This window comes from Sander vitreus, chromosome 13 (genome assembly GCF_031162955.1).
Source record: "Sander vitreus isolate 19-12246 chromosome 13, sanVit1, whole genome shotgun sequence".
In the NCBI taxonomy this organism is placed as follows: Eukaryota; Metazoa; Chordata; class Actinopteri; order Perciformes; family Percidae; genus Sander; species Sander vitreus.
In genome coordinates, this window is record NC_135867.1 from 2,911,992 (window position 1) to 2,932,915 (window position 20,924).

Genomic DNA, 20,924 nt, shown 5'->3' on the forward strand with positions numbered 1-20,924 from the left:
AAAAATGAACAGACTACAATCTTATATGTTATCTAAGCAAATATACAGCCTTCAGTATGGATACTTGTAGGGGTAAAGATCCCTAATAAGCAGCGATTTCTGTCATCCCATAACTTAAAACATTTCTAATAATAGCACCGATAACATTTACAGTATCACGTGTCAGTGATAATGATATTCATACCACAGGGATAAGTAACTACTCAGATTAGTAGTAGCACAGCTGTAACTAATGATATGATGATGTGGTCAGTAACGCTGATGATAGCACAAATTTAACGAATAATAATCATAGCACAGGCTTAAAGAGATCGATTCTTTATTGTCCTTTACCAAGAAAATGAGCTGCCACCGTCTGTAAAAGGCCTCACATAAATGCAAAGATACATAAATACATTGCACACCACAAGACAACTACACAAGATACATCCGCACACCCCCCCACACACTTAAAAATGATGTGTATTTTGTTGAGTGCCACTATGGCAGAGGGAACAAAACTCCTTGCATAGCGTACCTGTTTTCAGGCCAGGGGCTGGTATCTATGGACGCAGAGGAGAGGATGCAGGAGAAAAGGTTGGGGTTGGGGTGGCCAGTAATTTTGGAGGCATTGTGTCTGCGTTGCAGATGTCCCTGTTGTCCCTGTTGCAGACAGTTATCATGGTGAAGAAACAGGGGGAATAATAGAGGAGGATGGGTTGAATTATAATTCTGTAGAGCAGCAACAGGAAGTGCTTTGAGTTTGCGGATGTGTTTGTTAGCAGCGTTTGAGGATTTTTGTGGATGTTAATAATGATATTGAATGTCCCATTTAGCTTTGTGCCAGGATATACAACACGTAAAGTGCTCTGGAACTGGAACACCTTAAAAAAAATGCAGACTTTGTTGCTAGTTAAACAGGTCAAAGTTGGATAACCGTTAGGTTTGTTTCTGATCAAGCCTATGGAGAATACGGTGTGAAAGTAGACATTTAATTAAGATGTATTTTTTTAAAAAATGCAAAGAAACAATAAGTCTGTTAAGAAAGTAAACAACTAAATTAAATTCGGGCTTTTCAAAATGGAATGAAATTTCCAAAAAATGTATGAACTTCTTCTTAGACGGTTCATGCTCGTGTTCGGTACCGAAATGAGCCACAGTGGCTCCAGGTATGACTTCTTTCCCTCACCAGTGTCCACACTTGGATCAGGAGGATGTCAGACACTACACCAGTGCAGGCCAACTGTCACACTTGGTGTTTAGAGGAATTTTGGAACAACGACCGCGCTGAATGCCTGGTAATAACATCTCTGAACATGGTGCCAGGGAGCTCCGCTGACCCTTGGCAATGTCCCCAGGTTTTCCGTCCACTGCCCAGAACAAAACAAGGCTTTGTTTATAGTGTGTGTCAACAAGTACAGTTGGAAGGGTCAGCTGTGGGGCCTACCGTGACTCGGCTGAATGAGGCGCCCGTCGAACTAAGTGTGAGATGCTGCAAGCGAGGCTGCTTATTTTGTAATCATACTTTAATAAATTGCGTTGTACATAGCTCATTCCCCAGTCCTTATATTTATTCTTTGCATCTGTTTTCTAGTTAAAAACTATACAATGGCCAAAAGTATGTGGGCACAACAATACTGCACCCATATGTGGACTAAGCTAAAAGCAGCATACAGTTATTTTAACAAATCACCATTGCTGTAGTGTTGATTTTAACTTCCATCCATCCATCCATTATCTGTAACTGCTTATTCTATTCAGGGGTTGCGGTGGGGGGGGGGGCTGATCCCAGCTGACATTGGGCGACAGGCGGGATACACCCTGGACAGGTAGCCAGACCATCACAGGGCTGTACAATATATAGTTTTTTATCATCATTGCCATATCAACTGGCACAATAAACATGCTGTGACAGACTGAGACATATTGCGAAAGACACTCAGAGATTTTTTGAGTTAGTTGAAAGAGAGTATCTGTAGAAAACTGGACTTTAAAATGTTTTTTTTAGTGCAGCCTTTAATATTCAATTCAATGTTCAATAAAAGAATGTTGGAAATGATTTTTGTTTTAAATTCAACAAGCAATTTTCAGCAAGATTCAAGGAACGGCATGCCCAAATGATCAACCGGCTTGGATCGCGATGTAACTCGCGTAATTTCCTGCCTCCTGCACGCTCTAGGTTTAAAAACAGAACCCTCTTGCTGTGAGGCCACAGTGCTAACCACTGCACCACCATGCCACTTGAGCATGTTAAATTATGTTTGTTGAGTGATGCCCTTTCACTTAATTTCCTTTAATCTTACATTATCTGAGGAAATTTCCCGAGCATGCAGTGTGCTTTCGGTCACAGTTTCACTTACAAACAGGTGCAGACATTCGCATCTGCCCAGTCCTAATACACTCCTCTGCAGCTGGCTATACATCAAAAAGAAAACATGTCTGACAGTATGGTAATGTTCAGGTTTTAGCATGAAAATAAGGATGACTCTAGAGAAGATAACAAGATGGAAAGAAGAAAGCAATCTATCAAGTAAATCCCCAAACAGCCATTTCTGCTTGTTATATCACAGCATTGGAGATGGAGCTGAATGGGCATTTTGTAACAAACAGCTCTCATCTATCAGTTAAGTGAACCAGTTGGTGCTTCAAACTTCACACTTTCTCATTTTGTCTTTTGGAGATGTTTTTCCCAATTCTTTCTTCCAATTTGTAATGCCTAATTTGATATGTGCTACAGTATTTGTCTCTGCTAGCTGTACTGTTAGCCTGGAGAGTGCTACCTGCATAACAGAATATAAGGTTCATACGATTTCCCCTGACAAGACTAAGCTGCTAGCAGCAACAAGGATGAGATCCCTCACTGGCTTCCCCTCAACGAACACCGCTTATTGTGATCCGGAAATGCTTTGTTTAGCGAAAATAGTTGTTTGGATTTCGATAAGCGCCCTCAAACCTGCATTCTATCTAATTTCCAGCACGGGGTCTCAATCGCTACTTTCAAGTCATGATGTTCATTTTGTAAATTATGGTCCCATTTATTTTATAATTGACGATAACCTGTCAATCATGACAGAGGCTTAGCAATGCTAACCATAGCACTGTGGACATTAAAATAGCTGTGAACAATTGTTTTGGGTGTATTTTCATCTTAAACTTTGACCTCTTCCTGTGTGTTTTCACTCCATCAAAGTTAATTGGAACATTTGGTTGCCTAGAAATGTCTTTTTCAGCGTTCGGTACCTTGCCAACCAAAGCTAGCTAGCTAGCGCTAGCGTTAGCTGGTAACTTAAGGGAAAGTCTGCCGATTTTCGCCTAGCTCTGTGTACTGCCATACATGCAGATGAACAGCAGCAGTACACAGAGGTCCGCGTTCACCTGCTGGCAAAACTCCGCTGGACGACTCGCGTCAGCCGGTTGAAAATCTTTAGCATTTAGCTTAGCGCAGCGCCATTGAAACCATACACAACACTGGAATGCTTTTATGGGTCGTATTGAAAGGAGGGCATAAACTACCTATATCATATGGTTCGAAGGACTTGTTGGTTAAAATAAAACTGGAAGTACACAAAAATGAGACATACATTTTGTTCCCCCAAACCCACAGACTCCTCTAAATCCAGATAAGGATCATTTGGCGAAAACAAACAGCCGAGTTTGAATGACAGAACCATACCGCCAAGGACTTCAGGGCCCAAATGGTCTGCCTGTTTGCTGGAGTTTTTAACCATTGGTTTTAGGAGGTGCACTCCCTTAAAATGAAACCTTTAATTATAATAATAATAATAATAATAATAATTCATTAGATTTATATAGCGCTTTATCATAGACACTCAAAGCGCTTCAGGGAGGGGGGGCTACTCTATACCACCATCAATGTGTAGCACCCACCCGGGTGATGCACGGCAGTCTTACGACGCCAGAAGACGCTCACCAAACGTCAGCTTGGTAGAGAGGGAGGGGGACATGTTTTTAGTTGTGGGGGAAACCGGAGCACCTGGAGAAAACCCACACAGGGAGAACATGCAAACTCCACACAGAAAGGCCCGGAACGACAAGGGTTCAAACCCGGTACCTTCTTGCCTGCTGTGAAGCCACAGTGCTAACCATTGGGCCACGGTGCTGCTTTCAGATTTGTGTGTGTGGATGGCCCACTACTTCACACACTTAGATCATTCCGAAGTGCTAATGCTGCGTTCTATTATTCTCAACGAACCGACTCGGTCCTCGGATATGACGTCACTTCCACACTTCAAGCGTTCTGGTATGTTTTGCGCGTCCGAGTTGGAGGAAAAACATGGACGCCACCCGGAAAGCTGTTGTTGCGGTTCTGTTAGCAACGCTAGCCACGTTTAGCAACACCCGTTTGAAACAAGTCTTCATTCAATATTGCACTCACAACAAGACCGATTCCCATACCCACAGGCAGTGATACAGACGCAGTAAGGTATTGCAGTAATACGAGCAATTGAAATCGTCATTTAAACAACCAAAGCGGTCCAAAAGCAATGAAAACGATTCATACTTACAAGTCACACAGGGCACAGCCATCTTGCATTCCTTGCAAGTTCGCCGTCCGAGTAAAGGGGACGTGTTGGTGCGTGTCACTAGAGAACATCCTGTCTTTCTCGTCGGAACGCCAACACGGATAGATAATAGAACACAGCATAATAAAGAGCAGCTCTAATCAGACTCCTGGCTAATTGATCGTAAAGACCACGGGAGGCTGCTTGAGTCAGGATCTGCAGCCGCGGATGTTTACTTTCACAAAGAAGAAACCAGGATTTAAGGATTTAATCAAGACATTCGTTCCTGTGAGGAAGCCATGGTTGTGATGGGTTTGTTGTTTTAGCAGGAATGATGAGTGTAACCTTCATGCTTTTAGTTGAATTACATAGAGACAGAAGGGGATTTGCTATGATGAGTACATTAAGTCATATATTCTTGTTTATGAGATGAAAATGCTATCACTCTGATTCAAAACCGTATTACAGACGTGTGGCACGTTGGCAGCCGCAGAATTCATGGAGACTTATACATTTACACCAGCCTGCGTGTAAATGTATAAGTCTGCCTGCTTGCCGGAAAGAGCCAACTAAAGAAATAGAAACACTTAATGCTATTTCACCACATTGTTTTTAAGAAATCTGAAAAAAAAAAAATTCCCGGATCCTCTTTGTCCTCAACAGAGCCAGCAGTAGCAGTAAAAAGTGATTATGCGCTTGTTGACTCTGAGAATTTGGCATTATTCAGAAATATTGGTCTTATTTTCCCAAACAATTTCCTGTGTGTGGAGAAAACTTGCATATCAGTTTGTCATCAGCATCACAATACAATAAAATGACATCATTATGGTTTAAGGTTAACATTATTGTATGGAATGACATTTTATCTAATATTAAATAAGTAAATAAATAAATAACATGCCTGTGAAATACATTCTGAAATAAATAAATGAGGCATTTTTTTCAGGGGTCTTTTGTTTCATAATGCCACATTTATTTCCCTCTCTTTTTATTTAAATGTCTTATATTTAAATGAAGGAGGCGGGGTTATCTCACAGATTTAGACTAAAGCAACTGATGACCAGTTGTATGCCAACGCATATCTCACAAATGGGTCCGTATGATATTGTATGAAAATTTCTGCACACCAAAACGTATGATATCCTGCGAAATTAGGAGACCCCCGACTGGTCACGTGACAGCGGCTGGCTACGAGCTCCATGACGCCGAGCGGCAGTTGCTAGTTGTTTAAGCTGCTACAGAGCTTTGTGACGCCGGCTGCAGACCTCCGTCACAGCTCGGTCGTATCAGCAGTTGGTAGATTAGCCTGGCTCCGCCCTCCTACGTATTTCCGCTCAAATTTCATTTTCCTTCAGTGCTACGTCTGGGTTTACAGTATATTCTTGGGTTTTCTCCGGCCAAATCTTTACCGGTCCAATCAGTGAACAGAGGGAATGGCTGAGAACGATGACATTGAGGTTGTGTGCTAGTTTGAGTTGTAGTTCCGTAATGGCGGCGGAGAAAGATGGGAGCGAAGCCATTCGGTTCGTTGTGGCAACGCTGCTGAATATCCAGAAGTTAAAGCCCGAGCAAGAACAATCTTTGCTGAGTTGTGTTGGTGGACATGATGTTGTGGCCCTCCTCCCCACGGGGTTCGGGAACAGTTTGATTTTCCAGCTCGCTCCGTTAGTTGTGAAGGAGTTGGCTAAGGCTAACGCTAGCGATGCTAAGCCGACATCACGACCAAACGTTAGCGATTGGTTATGGCAGATTCAGAGTGGCTCTGGACAGATCCAATAGTTTTAAACTTCAACAGAGTACCCGTCTTCAAGGAAGGACAAGGAACACTTGTGAAGAGTGGCCAGACTTTCTGTACAAATGAAATGTACGACAGTCTGGTAGGACCAGGCTATTAGTAGATGTGTTTAGCTGAAAATGGGTGACTTTGAGCCAGGTACAGAGCACCGTGAGCTGCCGCTCGTTTCGGCGGACATTACGGTTAAATTTAGTCCACAAAATATGAGCTTTAGCTTTCCCCGGGAAGCAAACTCCGCACCCTGGCTTGAAAGTCCTGTATGTTAACGCCCACCCATCCACCCCAACGTCCTCCCAACGCGGCCAGCTGCGTTCATATACAGCTGCCGTCAATGTAGTGAATACAGCAAAAAAAACATGGACTGCTTACGAATTTGTTAACTTTTCGTAGCTTTTATGAACGAATGGTTCATGAGAACAGGCTGTGCCGTCTATAGAAAAGGAATATATTGTTGGTTTGGACATTAGGGCGATCATTTGTGTACATATACATGTTAATGCGTTTTACTTCAACAGGTCTATAATATAACCTCATCAAGAAATAATAGTTTTTCTTAACCCTCCCTCCACCACTATTTACCTTTTAGAATGATGTGAGTATCTGTAGTGCTTTTCATAAAAATCAAAGACACTTTAGAGAGTTAAAAAAAGAAAGAAGAAAACCACACACTAAAAATATATCACACAACATTAATCAAACATTTAAAGCAATTCTGCAAAGGTGAGGTCTGACTTGTACGGAAGCTCATTGCATTCACATGAGTAAAAAAAAAAAAATATCACGCTATCTCGTAATTATGAGATAACTATCTCATAATTACGAGATAGTATATCGTAATTATGACATTGTCTCATAATTACAAGAAAGTTATCTCGTAATTACGAGATCTCGACGAATGGATGCTGCTATCTGCTATTATTTCCTCCTTGGAATGAGGAACTGGGAAATACTGACATGCGCATACCTCCACCTACTGGTTAGGACTATGAATGTGCAACAATTTGTTGCCCTTGGGGTTGTTGGCGATTTGACAGGTTTATTTTTTATGCCACTCAAAGACATGTTAATCTCTCAAAGTAGAAAAGAAGTAGAACATATGTGCTTGCTTTTATTGAAAGGCTGTTTAGATCCTCAGCACAGATCCTATCCTTATCTCATAATTACGAGATAACTGTATATACTAGATTCGTAGATCCGTAGACTTGTGATTTGAACATGGACATCAAATGTTATAGTATTCTTTCCATCCCTGCGACAGCCCAAAAGCCAATAAAAGATTAAATTAAATTTACAGTGATATGAAACAAAGAAAAACCAAACCCAAAATAATCAAATCACATTTGAGAAGCTGGAACCAGAGAACGTTAGTTGTATAAACTTGATGAATGTCTTAAATTATTAATGTATTCTTAAAATTATTGTTGATTTGAGGCTAATAGACTCATTGTTTTGTTACTAGTTTTGATGGTGAAATATTGACTTTGCGCTGAAATTCCAGGCCCATGTTGTACTCCACGTACAGTAAACACAGAAACTGTCTCTTACAATCAAACGCACGTGCACAGATGAAGTAATAGTGCTTGTAGAGAGTCAGTGCTGTAGTGTTCAGAAGGAGGGACACGGTTGAAAAGAGCAGGCCGCTTCCTGTCCTGCTGCATCGGAAATACCAGCCCCGAAGCCTCTGAGGCTGCATTCAGATTAGACTGAACACACACAAAGTAAACTGAAACACATACACACCCCATAGTGTACACGCAAGCAGCAGTGAAAATGCTTGTGAGAGTAAACACAAGAAAACATCACATCCTCATGTACTGCCTCCCTCAAACACTAAATAACACATTTACACACACGTACACATATCACACATAAACACTGCACACACACATGTACACAAACTCCCATCCGCTCGGAGTATTGTTAGATTCTTTCTCCTCTGACGCCCATGAGGCTCTTGCTTGGGAAAAGGAAATGCAGTGTTGTGTAACCTTTATACACGAGAGAGAGAGAGAGAGAGAGAGAGAGAGAGAGAGAGAGAGAGTCTTTTTGTTCCCAGAGCCAGAGGTCAGGCCCTGAGCTCTGCTTTAATCCTGATTTCTACAGTCAACATCTTGTCAGCTCCAGAGGCTTGCAGGCCTTTCCCCCGTGTGACTTTGAGATGACGGTTTAAGCGCTTGCAATGAATAATATGAGAATAAATACAAGTGCAGTGAAATAGGTTGAAATAAAAATGGTGGGGAGTTCATTCTTTTTGTTATGATTACGCTACTTCTACTGCTACTTAAAGTCTGTTACTTCAGAAGCTCAGAGAAGACATGGGTATTTACTTTAATGCTGCACTAATAACGGGCATAGGTCTGGTTTCAGACGTTAGGGGGAGACAATGAAGTGAAGAAAAGAATGTACTATATATGTAATAAATAACACAGTAATGGCTTGCCAGCAAAGATCATTACAAATCACATTTCATTTAGCTGAAGCTTTTATCCAAAGCCACTTCCAACAAGTGCATTCCACCTTGAAGGTACAAACTTGAAGTATTTTAGCTTCAAATAAGCCACAAGTGCCACATGTAAGTGAAACATGTCTTTTTCTTTTCTTTTTTATTACATATATATATATATATATATATATATATATATATATATATATATATATATATATATATATATATATGATACTATACTATGACAGTGGTATGACATGGCTCCCCATTGACATCAGGACAGCTGAAAGTCTACACATCTTCCACCACAGGCTAAAAACACATCTCCTGACTGAACCTTAGCTAAGAAGATAATGTTATGTGTATGTATATATATATATATATATCTTTATTTTTTTTGCCTGTGGTGGAAGATGTGTAGACTTTCAGCTGTCCTGATGTCAATGGGGAGCTTGTTCCACGCAAGTACTAGTGTCTTGAAACAGACGCAGGAAGCAACTGGTAACCAGTGAAAAGCACCAGTGGTGGAAAGTAACTAAGTGCATTTCCTCCAGTACTGTACTTAAGTCCAAATGTTGAGGTACGTGTACTTTAATTGAGTCTTTTCTTTTCATGCCACTTTCTACTTCTACTCCGCTACATTTCAGAGAGAAATATTGTACTTTTTACTCCACTACATTCATCTGTTACAGCTTTAGTTACTAGTTACTTTACACATTAAGATTTTTGCACACAAAACACATGTAGTTTATAAAATCTGAGGTTTTATTATCAATGAAAGTAGCCAACAATATAACGGCCTACAAGTCCAGCTGACATGATTAGACCATTAAACACACAACTGTTTGGATCCTTTACACTTTCTAAAATGGGAGGATTTTTCTGCATTGAGTACTTTTACTTTGAATACTTTAAGTACATTTTCCTGATGATACTTACATGCTTTTACTTAAGTAACATTTTCAATGCAGGACTTTTACTTGTAACAGAGTATTTTCACTGTGTGGTATTAGTACGTTTACTTAAGTAAAGGATCTGAATACTTCTTCCACCTCTGTAATTAACCAGGTATAATAAGGGCAATTTGATTGGTGACCCTGGCCAAAATGTTGCAGTAGAACGTTACAAATACAAGTGTTTGACTTGTTTGTTGTGCTATATATTGAATATTTCCCCCAACCAGATGTTTTCAGAGCTTCTTGAACCTACAGACCAACTTATCAGGCCTCTGAAATCTTCTCAGAAATGTTGCCAAAGGGAAGAAAAAGAAAAGTTTCAACCTCTTTCTTACTCTCCTACTCTTCATCCTCTTGCTCTGTTACTCTCGACAGACTGTGGAAAAGTCCATTAGTTGTTTACGTACTCCCACTTTCTCCCCCTCCACTTGTGAATTAATGTAGTGAATCATGCAGGCCGCTCTCCTCTCTTCTCCTCTCCCTCCGAGGGAGTTATTCACATTTAAAATCCCATAATCAAACACCTACGCGTTAAATGGAAGGCCTTTAACGCTAATGGTATATCTTGGACTGAGCCGAAATGAAACCTTGAAGAACTACACGCTATTACGGCATGGCAAGGACTTTCCCCTTCATCGTGTTGAGTCTGTCTTCCGTTTCGTCTGAAGTGGCTCTTTTCCAAAGCCCGATGCCAACGCTAATGCCAACGCCAACAGCTATGAGCGGGTCAGAGAGTAGAGCCGGTGGAAAGTAGTCATATCTCGGAAATGAGAGAACTGGATAACTTCCTCGTTACTTTCTCTTTCTGATTCCATCACCTGAGGGTTGGGATGTAGGACCCGAGTGGAGGAGAACATTGATTTGTATCATGAGCTTTTCGTGCTTGACAAAAAGCTGGATATTGTCACATTTGTGTGTGTGTGTGTGTGGGTGATGGGAGGGGTTAGGATTTTGATTGCATAGCTTTGTTGGGAAGGGGTGTGGGGGACTGGTTTTAGGAAGTGGGAACGATTGAGCCCGTGATATTTTTATTTTATTATACATATTTGTATTACTGTAAATTAGGTGTAAATGTTTTTGTGAAATTGTATATTCTGATGTTTTGTACTTCACTTGCATCGAATATTTATTGTTTTACCTAACTGCCCAGGGACTACGGGCGGAAAATAGCAATTGGAGTACAACCTGGTACAATGCCTCTCTCCTTGTTCTTATACAGCCTGGTCTCACAGAATTCCGTGAAATGATCACGAACTGTTAACACCACATTACGTGGTGGCAGCACGGAATGTGTGAAAATTCCGTGTGGCCACCACGGAAAACAATGCCAATGTAAAGTCAATGAGAAGATGACGTAGCATTAAGAGCGACTATGGTAGCGAGTAGTATGAAAGCCCGAAAATCCGCATAGGGAGGTTGCTTGGGGTGGTGGATGGGTCAAACACAGGACTTTCACCCAGGAGACCGGGGATCGTGTCCCGCGTGTCACATTTCCTAAACCCAACCGTCATTTTTTTCTTTAACCGTCCCGTTATTTTCTTCCTAAACTCAACCGTCCCATTGTTGTCCCGCGTGTCATGGAAACGTAAGCCCACCCACGACCTTTTCCTTAACTTAAGGGGCCATGTTCATTTCACGGAATTCTTCCGTTGGCCCATCACGGAATTTTAAGGGGCCGCGTTCATTTTATGGAATTCTTCCATGGGCCCATCGCGATTCTGTGAAACTGCCACAGATTTTGAGTTACGGGGCCGTGTTCATTTCACGGAATTCTGTGAGATCAGGTTGTCTTATACAAGGTTAATGTTTAATCGTGCATTGTCCCTATTTAAATAAAATTACATTACAGACTTCATGTGAGGCAGTGTGGAACTTCTGACTCCCTGGATGGCCTATTTTAAATGATGGTATTTAAAGAAAAAAATTCAAACACTTACTGTGGAAATCTGTGTTCACTCCTGTACCAAGTGGGCAGCCAGCTCACTCTGGGATCCTTCATTTCCTTCCAGGGAGTGTCCACAACATTCACCATACACAGATTTTATCTCCCTAATTTGACTAGCCTGTACATGCCTTCTTTTATGTCTCATACAGTCACAGAAAGTCAAAGTAATTTCCGTCTCCTCAGGCAGCGGCGCTCGTGTCCAAAGTTTTACCTCGGGTTATTTTTAGGACACCCTCTCCCACCCCCTCACACCCCTGGTGTTTAGTTGGTCCAGTCCGGGCCAGAGGAAGGGGAGTGGTAGGCGAAAAGGGGAAATCTTCAACAATGACTTCATTAACATGATGCCCTGAACATGACCAGTATAACTTTATGACTCCATTACAACGCTGGATATATGACTTTTTCCCGTTGGATTTATATTCTTGAAATATCTGTATGTGTCTGACTCTACATCAATTCTCGGGGGTAACATGGAAGTGTGCTAAAGGTCCCTCCATCCAAGACTTCAGACACGAGAAGCATGTTGATCACAAGTGAGTATGTGTTCAGCTACAGCTCATATGTCGTGTGACATGACAGACAGGGAGATAATGAGAATCTCAGCCTCTCACTCCTGTTTTTCTTTTGGATGACAATTGACAATTGGTGCTTGATGACATTCATTAAGGAGATGATTGGTTAATTAGCTTAACGAGTGGCATTTAATGAGGACCTGATTGAGTCTCGATTAGACAGACTCTGGCTCCTGAGGCTACTTAGAAAAGTCTCTTCTGAAAGTTTGTTGAATTAACCCGAAGAGTTCACATTATACGATGCAAGATTCAAAAACTTTCAGATAATGATAGAAAATTGTCTTAGGTTTGGGGCTCACAAACAACATAAAAGCATACACCGATGAAAGACTCACATCGATTTACTTTAAAACACAAACAATTCCATACAGTCGATTAGTTGTCAACCATGAAATGAATCGCCAACTATTTTGATAATCGATTAATTGGTTTGGGTAATTTCTAAGGGGTGATTCCAGCTTGTCATATGTGAAGATTTTCTAGTTTCTTCTCTCCTCTCTGACTATAAACTAAACATCTTTGAGTTGTGGATAAAACAAGACATTTGTGGATGTCATCTTGGGCTTTGGGAAACACTGATTGGCATTTTTTGGATAATTTCCTGACATTGTATAGACCAAACAACGATGAAAAGTTGCAGCCCTAAATTCCATAAAAAAAAATAAGAACAGGTATGCAAAGCTGCATTAAAACGTAGTGACTATTGTGTCTATTTGGCCTCATTAAAATGGATATTCCAGTGGGAATGAAAGCGTTTTTGTAAGTTGTCTTTTTGGCCAGAGGTGCTCTGTGGTGGCTGAAAGGAGTGGTAAGGGGGGGGGGGGGGGGGGGGTGATGGAGTTTGCATAAAGCCGCCTACACATGATAAGCACAGGTATACGTCATCGAGAGTGGCAAGGAAGATACTTCCTGTTGCTAGGTAACAAGAAGTTTGTTAATATATGTCAGGCCTATTCACAAACCTGGTAATCCTATCCCATCCCGACTGCTGACATTACGCCAATGCGTAAGTTTTCCTGTTGAGATCGTCATAGGTCTTTAAAGGACAATTCCGGCGCAAAACGAATCACGGGGTTATTCACAGATATGTACCCACTCTGTCGCTCTCTGGGACATGTTTTCATGTTAATCGAATGAGTTTGTAGCTTGAAAGACGCTAGCGCGGACCGCTGGTTAGCTTCCAACGCTAGTATTCGGGGCACAGGGAACGTAAAAACAAATCGCTATTTATATCACTAAAAAGGCTCAAAATATCACCAAACTTCAACGGTAGCATAATGAGGGTCTCTAAATGTTAACCAAAGCATTGAGAACTTTGTAAGTGTACAGACAGTTTATTGAAAAGATACATTATAAAGACACTCGCGTTCATGTTTACATGCCGCCGCCGCCATCTTGGGAACCAGTCATGACTTACAGCTGGCGATGCAAACTAAAATCAAAAGCAATTTGCTCAATATATCTGAAATAATCGCACTCTGCATAACTTGTCTAGTGTACTTACTCAGTGGATAACTGTCCATCTGGTCCCTCCGGTCTGGGTCGCCGAAAAAGTTTCAAGTACAGCCCTGTTTATCAGAGAGGGGAAATCATCAGACTGTACAAAACACTGCGTCTCTTGGGCATCGCGACGCAACAGGTCCCACTGCGTGCAACACAGACACTCCTGTTCGGTGGCCATAGCTTCACAATGTCCGCAGCTACACCACCAGTTTCCCGAAGTACGAGGCTGTGTTGCGGCATTGACTACCGGTAGCTCTTTCTCTCTCTCTCGTAGCCCTTTCACGGAGCTCCCGCAGCTCTTCGTTCAATAAACTGTCTGTACACTTACACACTTCTCAATGCTTCGGTTAACATTTAGGGACCCTCATTATGCTACCGTTGAAGTTTGGTGATATTTTGAGCCTTTTTAGTGGGATTAATAGCGATTTGTTTTTACTTTCCCTGTGCCCTGAATACTAGCGTTGTAAGCTAACCAGCGGTCCGCGCTAGCGTCTTTCAAGCTACAAACTCATTTGATTAGCATGAAAACATGTCCCAGAGAGCGACAGAGTGGATACATATCTGTTAATAACCCCTAGGTTCGTTTTGCGCCGGAATTGTTCTTTAAAAAAGTGTTCAGGGAACTCTTTCTTCCATTGTGCTACGTCACGTATAGCTGTTATCTCATTGGTTGCGCTTTTGAAAGGTCTGAGGCAACTAGGTCAAAGTTGAAATAATTTGAACTTTGAGCACAGCGCAAAGCGGAAAATCAGAGTGGTGCACGACGCCAGGGGTAGCACAGTGCATAGTTGGGCGCTCTCCCCTGTAGGAAATCAATGGAACGGCCGGTGCAAAGCGGTTTTACCCCCTATCATGTGTAGGAGGCTTTAGAGGCTGGAGTGCCACTATTTTTCAACGGATTTCTTTTGTGGAAATAAATATCAGAAGTTTAAGTGAAAGTGTAAGAGGGTCGGTGTTGATTCATAGGAGGACAGAAAAGGAATTTGAAGCACTCCAGTATCGACTGAGAGTTCTTTGTCATGTGAAGGCCGTGGGCCTGAAAACATCACAAGCTCAGTTTGGAACTAAAAGCTTTTTCTCTAAAGCAGAAAGAGCGGAGGACTCACTCTAAATGTGTGTGGGCTACTTTTAAAATGTGATCTGTTGTAGAGAACTGATCGCCTGCCAAAAAAAAAAAATATTCAAAACTTTGGACTATGACTTTGTGTCCTTTAAAATATCACTGTCTGTGTAGTAATACACTCCTGTATGAAAATCATATGTCAATTATTCAAAAATGGTTGCTTTTATTTTGAAATATGTGACCTAATATCTGTCTTTTTTCATCCAACAGGGACACATTTGCATCCCCTTTACATAACATGTAGTATATAACTTCCTCACCATGTTGTTGTGTGTCAGTGAATGCGTGAAGCAGCTTATGACAAGGAAAGCTGCAATTGTGTTTTAATTGTGCTACAAAAAGCTTCAGTTTTCAGATTTTCAGACCGACTTAACAAGTCATATTTTGTGAACTGGAGAGATTTAGTTGGTCATAGTACATGTACGAACAAATCTTTAACACAGAATCTTTGAACTGAACGTTGTCACTGACAGAACTAGTAGCTTTTACCTAGCCAAGAACCCTTGTGACTGAGAGCACCATTGTCAGTTCAGACGTAGTCTGGATCAACGGAAGCACATTTCCAGAATAAAGCCTGACATTCAGGATTTGCCCTTCCGCCTCCCCTCTCTGTGTGTTCCCCAAATCCACTGCTATGGGAAACAACAACAAACCAAGCAAGCAAGCTACATGCAAAGAAATGGCAAATTTTAAAGAAAATTTGGATTGTGCAATAAAGTAGGGCAGCTTGGTGGCCGTGTGTACTTCGTCCACAGCAATCCCACCAATCAGTCCCAAAACTTACCACTTAGAGAGTAAATACCGTAAACATATTCTTTGTAAATCTTTCAAATCATTCCCATAAAATATGTTTACGGTATTTACTGTCTAACTGGGACGTCCGTGAAAAAGGTTCGTTGACGAATATTTCTCGTCATAGTCTTCGTCAACGAAATTAACACTGACAGCGACAAACACAAATTAACAGAGAACTCTGTAATGAAACATTAACAAGTGTATTGAAGCAGCTCTGTTGTAAAGGCTAACGGTGCTCGGCAACCTCTGATATATAGCAATTCTAAGTCGCTTTGGATAAAAGCGTCAGCTAAATGACATGTAATGTAAAGTCGCAGCTAACTCTGACAGCTGTAGGGCAGCTAACATAAACTTTAGCTGTCTCCATGAAGCTCCCAGCTAAGCTAACGTTACTATAACTCGCAACGCAGTTAGGAAACAATAACGAGCTAACTAATGTTAACATAAGCATTTTGGCTCGGCAAATGTCGATTATAAAGTCATGTTAAAACTATTTCCCATCCTTCTTCCGATTTCCAGCTGCAGCCTGTCACTCCCCCTGTACTAATATTACTCGGTACGTAACGTTAGCTCCGTGATGTTGTACTAATGTTACTCGGTACGTAACATTAGCTTAGATTTCAGAATGCCTTGTGTTTCTCACTCCTGCTAATTTATTGTTCATAAGACGTGACACATGCGGGTAGGCCCATGTGAGAAGAGGGAGATTAGCTAACGTTAGCCAACATATTTATAAAAAAGTCACATTCGAATAGTAATTTCAGCATTCAAATAGTATTGATTTTTTTTCTATTCGAATTATATTCCACTTTCGGTATTCGTTCCAACAGTCCTTATCTGTGGTGTAGCCGGACCCCACTCCGGAGTGGTGTCTGGCAGTGTGAGACTAGATCAGATGTGAAATTAGGTAACAGACTGTGAAAACCACAGAAACGATAATAATGTGAAAACGCTTTTGCAAATTGTCTGCTGAGCTATCCTTTATATACCATAGTTTTGTAATGAACTGAGTGCAACAGCTTGAGCCAGAAACGCATGTTGCGGTGGTACTGTGATTTGTTCACAAACTGATCTGAGCACATTTAATTTGAGCACGTTTAAATTGTGACAATCACTTCGGTTAGAAGGAGTTGAATGGACTACATAGTAAGTGACCACAAAGCTTTGAACCGAACGAAACGATTTGAATCATGTCAACTCTAATTAGAAGTTGATGTAGTAGGGCGCCTGGGTAGCTCATCTGGTAGAGCGCGCGCCCAAATATAGAGGTTCACTCCTCGACGCAGCGGCTGGAGGTTCACCTCCAACCTGCAGTCTTTTGCTGCATGTCATTTCCTCTCTCTCTCTCTCTCTCTCTCTCTCTCTCTCTCCCCTTTCATGTCTTCAGCTGTCCTATAAAAATAACATGCCCAAAAAAAAAGAAGTTGGTGTAGTAGATGTATAGCGAAACCTGATTCTGCAAAAGCATGGCCGTTATAATTCCTCAGATGATTCAGAAGTCAGTTTAAGTTAGATAATGTGGTGGTATTTCAACATTCTCAGGTTTCATTCAGCATAGCTTCCATAGCTGGATGCAAAGGCCAGTGAGAGTCAAGCAAAATGACCTCTCAGGTTTAGGAAAGTCTCAGCAATTATATAATTGTCAGTCATCTGCTATGCAGCCATACAATGGGGATACCAGGCTAGCCCAATTGCCTGCAGAGTCATTTGGCCATTAAGCCTTCCCAGACCACAGTGAGCAAAGCAGTGACTTGGTGCGCATCCTCTGTTGGGTTCTTTTCCTGACAAGTGCAAATATTCCTCTAACTTCCTCGGTACAGGCCACATATTGTATTTACTTTGTAAGACATTGCGTCTCATCTCGGAGGCTAGAATGATTCTGTGCATAAAGCAAAACTGATTACAGAGAGGGGCAACATTTAAAAAAAGTTAATATCATTTAAGCCTCCTGTTGTCCACGGGTCAAATTTGAACCGTTTTCAAAGTTTCTACATGAGAATTTTGGGTTTCTTTTAAGCAAAATGCCCAGACCCACAGATAACATGGGTGCTTCCATTAAAACGTTCTTTAAGTAAAGTTAAGAAAAAATATGAAATGGTTTCAAACTAAACTAAACTTTGACAGTCTGTGATTATCCACTCAATCTTGTGTCGAAATAATTCATAATTTGAGCATTTTTTAACTCATAAATTAGGTCTAATATCATATAAATGAGGTTTATTGTCCATGAATTCCAAAAATAAGTGTATGTTAGTGGTGAATGCGGTGGTAGTGAAAAAAAGCACGGAGTAAAGTGACAAAAACATCGAAAAAAGCGTCAAAAACTTTGAAAAAAGCATTTAAAAAAGGGTTGAATCTTTACACGGGAGGACAACAAGTTGCATGGTCGACAGTAGGACAACACAAGGGTTAATATAACAGGTAAAAACAACTATATTTGGCAGGTTGAATTCTACGGTAAAAAGCCATTGGCAGGTGAAGTGAAAAGCTAATTTTGGACAGAGAACGCAGCAAGTGCTCCAAGATTAAAGAAAGTAAAGAACATTTTAAAAACAACTCGCATTTTGGTTTGGTACGGCTTGGTGACAGCTAGTTTTCTGCCCAGCGACACACTGCTGGGCTGTGTCATACTGTATCTGTTTCTACGACATACCCCTGTACTTCCTCCAATTTGCTTCACGGTAACATGAGAGTGTTTATCAGAACTGAAATCCATCTTTCCACTGGCGCGAAGGCTCAGGACGGACAGTGTTGTTAGCAACGGAGGGCAACAGCATGCAGGAATGATTATACTGCAGGATTATACCTACCTACGTATGAGCTAATGCAGCTATACCTGCCAGCTGAGGATGAGCCAAGCCATACTCAGAGTGTGTGTGTGTGTGTGTGTGTGTAGCCTGGGAATTTCCTGAAAAGTCTGAAATCATATTACATTAGAATACAAATAACAATAGAATACTGAAATGGTATGGCATCTTATCATGACAAGATGCAGGTTTCATTTAAATGAGGGGGCTGAACTAGAATATGAATAAACACAATTACAATGTACAATTACACAATTAATAGGGACAAAAACAATAAATGTAACCAATCAAAAGTCAGAAATCAGCCTTGCCACTTTTTTAAAGTGAAAAATAAAAAAAAATGAATATTAGGTGATATTTGCATAAACTAAACGCAACCTTAAATGGTATAACCTTAACCCTAGAAGGATTACCACATAGTCTAAGTGATCATGTGCTCTGGGATTATTTTAAAGTGCTCATATTATTCTCATTTTCGGGTTCATAATTGTATTTAGAGGTTGTACCAGAATAGGTTTATGTGGTTTCATTTGCAAAAAACACCATATTTTTGTCGTACTGCACATTGCTGCAGCTCCTCTTTTCACCCTGTGTGTTGAGCTCTCTGTTTTAGCTACAGAGTGAGACATCTCACTTCTGTTCCATCTTTGTTGGGAGTCGCACATGCTCAGTACCTAGGTAAGGACTACTAGCCAGTCAGAAGCAGAGTACGAGGGCGTGCTACGCTAGCAGCTAGGCGAGCATTATAACGTGTGTTACAAAGTGACCACGTTTGTCTCTGAAGTAAAGGCTGGACTACAATAGAGCTGTTTGGAGCAGTTTGTGAACAGTGTTTTCTGTTGAGATGGTAAGTCCCTTTGGGGTGGACTTTGGGCTTTTTCACTTTGTAAACCTATAACATGAACAAAAAGATATATAACACAATAAAGGAAAGGGAAAAAGCCAAACAGCATAATATGAGCATTTTAAGTGAGTAGAAATGTGTAAAATGAAATAAATAGAACAATTAAATTGCCTTGCCTTGCTAAATGCAAGCTAGACACAGAATCGGACAGTGTTGTAAATGTGTCACAGAGACTCCAGAACTGCTTTATCAGGGTTTCCGCGAGTGTATTAAAAGCCTGGTAGCCCAACGGGCCTAAGTTGCCCCCGACCATGCCCAAGCCACTGGAAAACTACAGCTACAGTGGAACGGCTCGGTTGAAAACTTAGACGTACATTTTCAAATCTCCAGTCAGCTTTTAGCACTGACTTAATGTAGGGCCCTATGGAATCTGTCTTACAGCTTTTTTAAATTCTCCAGCCCAATAGTTTCTGTTGTCACAGAAACTATTGGGCTCTACATTAATGCTGCCATCCGTCTGTGACTGGCCCCACCTGGGCCCTCGTCGAAAAAAGACACTTGCCACCGAGCTAATCAACTGGTCTGGGGGAAACCCTGAGCTTATGGACACTGAATATGAGAGATGGATGATGACCTCTCCTCACAGAAGGCCAGAAAACCCTGTAGTCTGGTTCCCAACCTATTTGGCCATTTCCCTTTTTTATATATATATGAATCAAGGTACAATTATACAGTGATTCACAAGACAAAGCAAAGGTTCTAAGAAAGTGTGAAAAATAAAAAGAATTTGGTGCAGTGAAATGTGTCTTCTGCTCTCCTATTCTCTTAGGCTACATTAACATTGCTACGTTTTGGTTTTTAAGCGGAGTTTTGAGCCAAAAGCATCTCCGCGCACACGAGTGTCTTTTGCTCCAGTAGAGGAACTAATCTCCGTTACTAACTAACACGACCAAACCAAAATATCTCATCAACATTCTCGTGTACTGAGCATAAACAGGAGGCAGCGTGTGTACTCCGCCCATTGCTGGTAGTCGCCATGGTAATGTTAGAAGCTTAGTCTCAGAGAACGAGACGTCATGACCCAATCAGGTGGCGAAACATTGGCATCAGCGTCGGTGTTGCCAAAGGTCTCCGTTTGAGGCCGTTGAGACTGGACAACAACCCCGCAGATTCCAAACCAAAACGGGTCCAGAAGCGTTTTCAAATGTCTCCGGTTTAGGGGCTCGGAAACGCCAGAGTAGTGTGAATGTAAAGTTAAAACGTAGCAATGTAAATGTAGCCTTAATCAACCTGCGACCCCCACCTAATTGTGATAACCTGTCCTTTGGCTAACTTCTCTGCACAATAAACAGGTGAAAGTGTTGCATCCAGTCCATGCTGTTATCACTTAAAAGGAAAGTAACCTGACTTGGATGCTGATGTCTCACAGCAGCTGTTGTAGCTCTTCCCCTTTTGATGTCACAGTGACAATAGGCAGGCTTCAGGATCCCCGTCATGGTGGCCTTTTTCCATATTAACTGTGGAATTTCTCTCACTGAATGACAGCTCCTGGTTTATCCTGGTCTGTCAGGGTCAATTAAGGTCCTCTGTTATTTAGCAGAATGAAGCACCGACTGCATTTACATTTACCATTCCA

General features: G+C 41.3%; 1 protein-coding gene across 3 annotated transcripts in view; it reads left to right on the forward strand.

Moving 5' to 3' along the window:
• The window catches only part of LOC144527397 (rho GTPase-activating protein 7), a 135,706-nt gene that overhangs the window by 67,940 nt on the left and 46,842 nt on the right, over positions 1–20,924 (forward strand). The window contains exon 1 of one of the 3 annotated variants that reach the window (XM_078265368.1): positions 11,820–12,177. The exons of the other annotated variants lie outside the window; for them this stretch is intronic. Within the exon in view, the coding sequence (XP_078121494.1) occupies positions 12,165–12,177 (13 nt within the window). The 5' untranslated portion in view covers positions 11,820–12,164. Of the gene's footprint in view, positions 1–11,819; positions 12,178–20,924 lie in introns of those variants that run through there. 3 annotated transcript variants of the gene reach the window in all.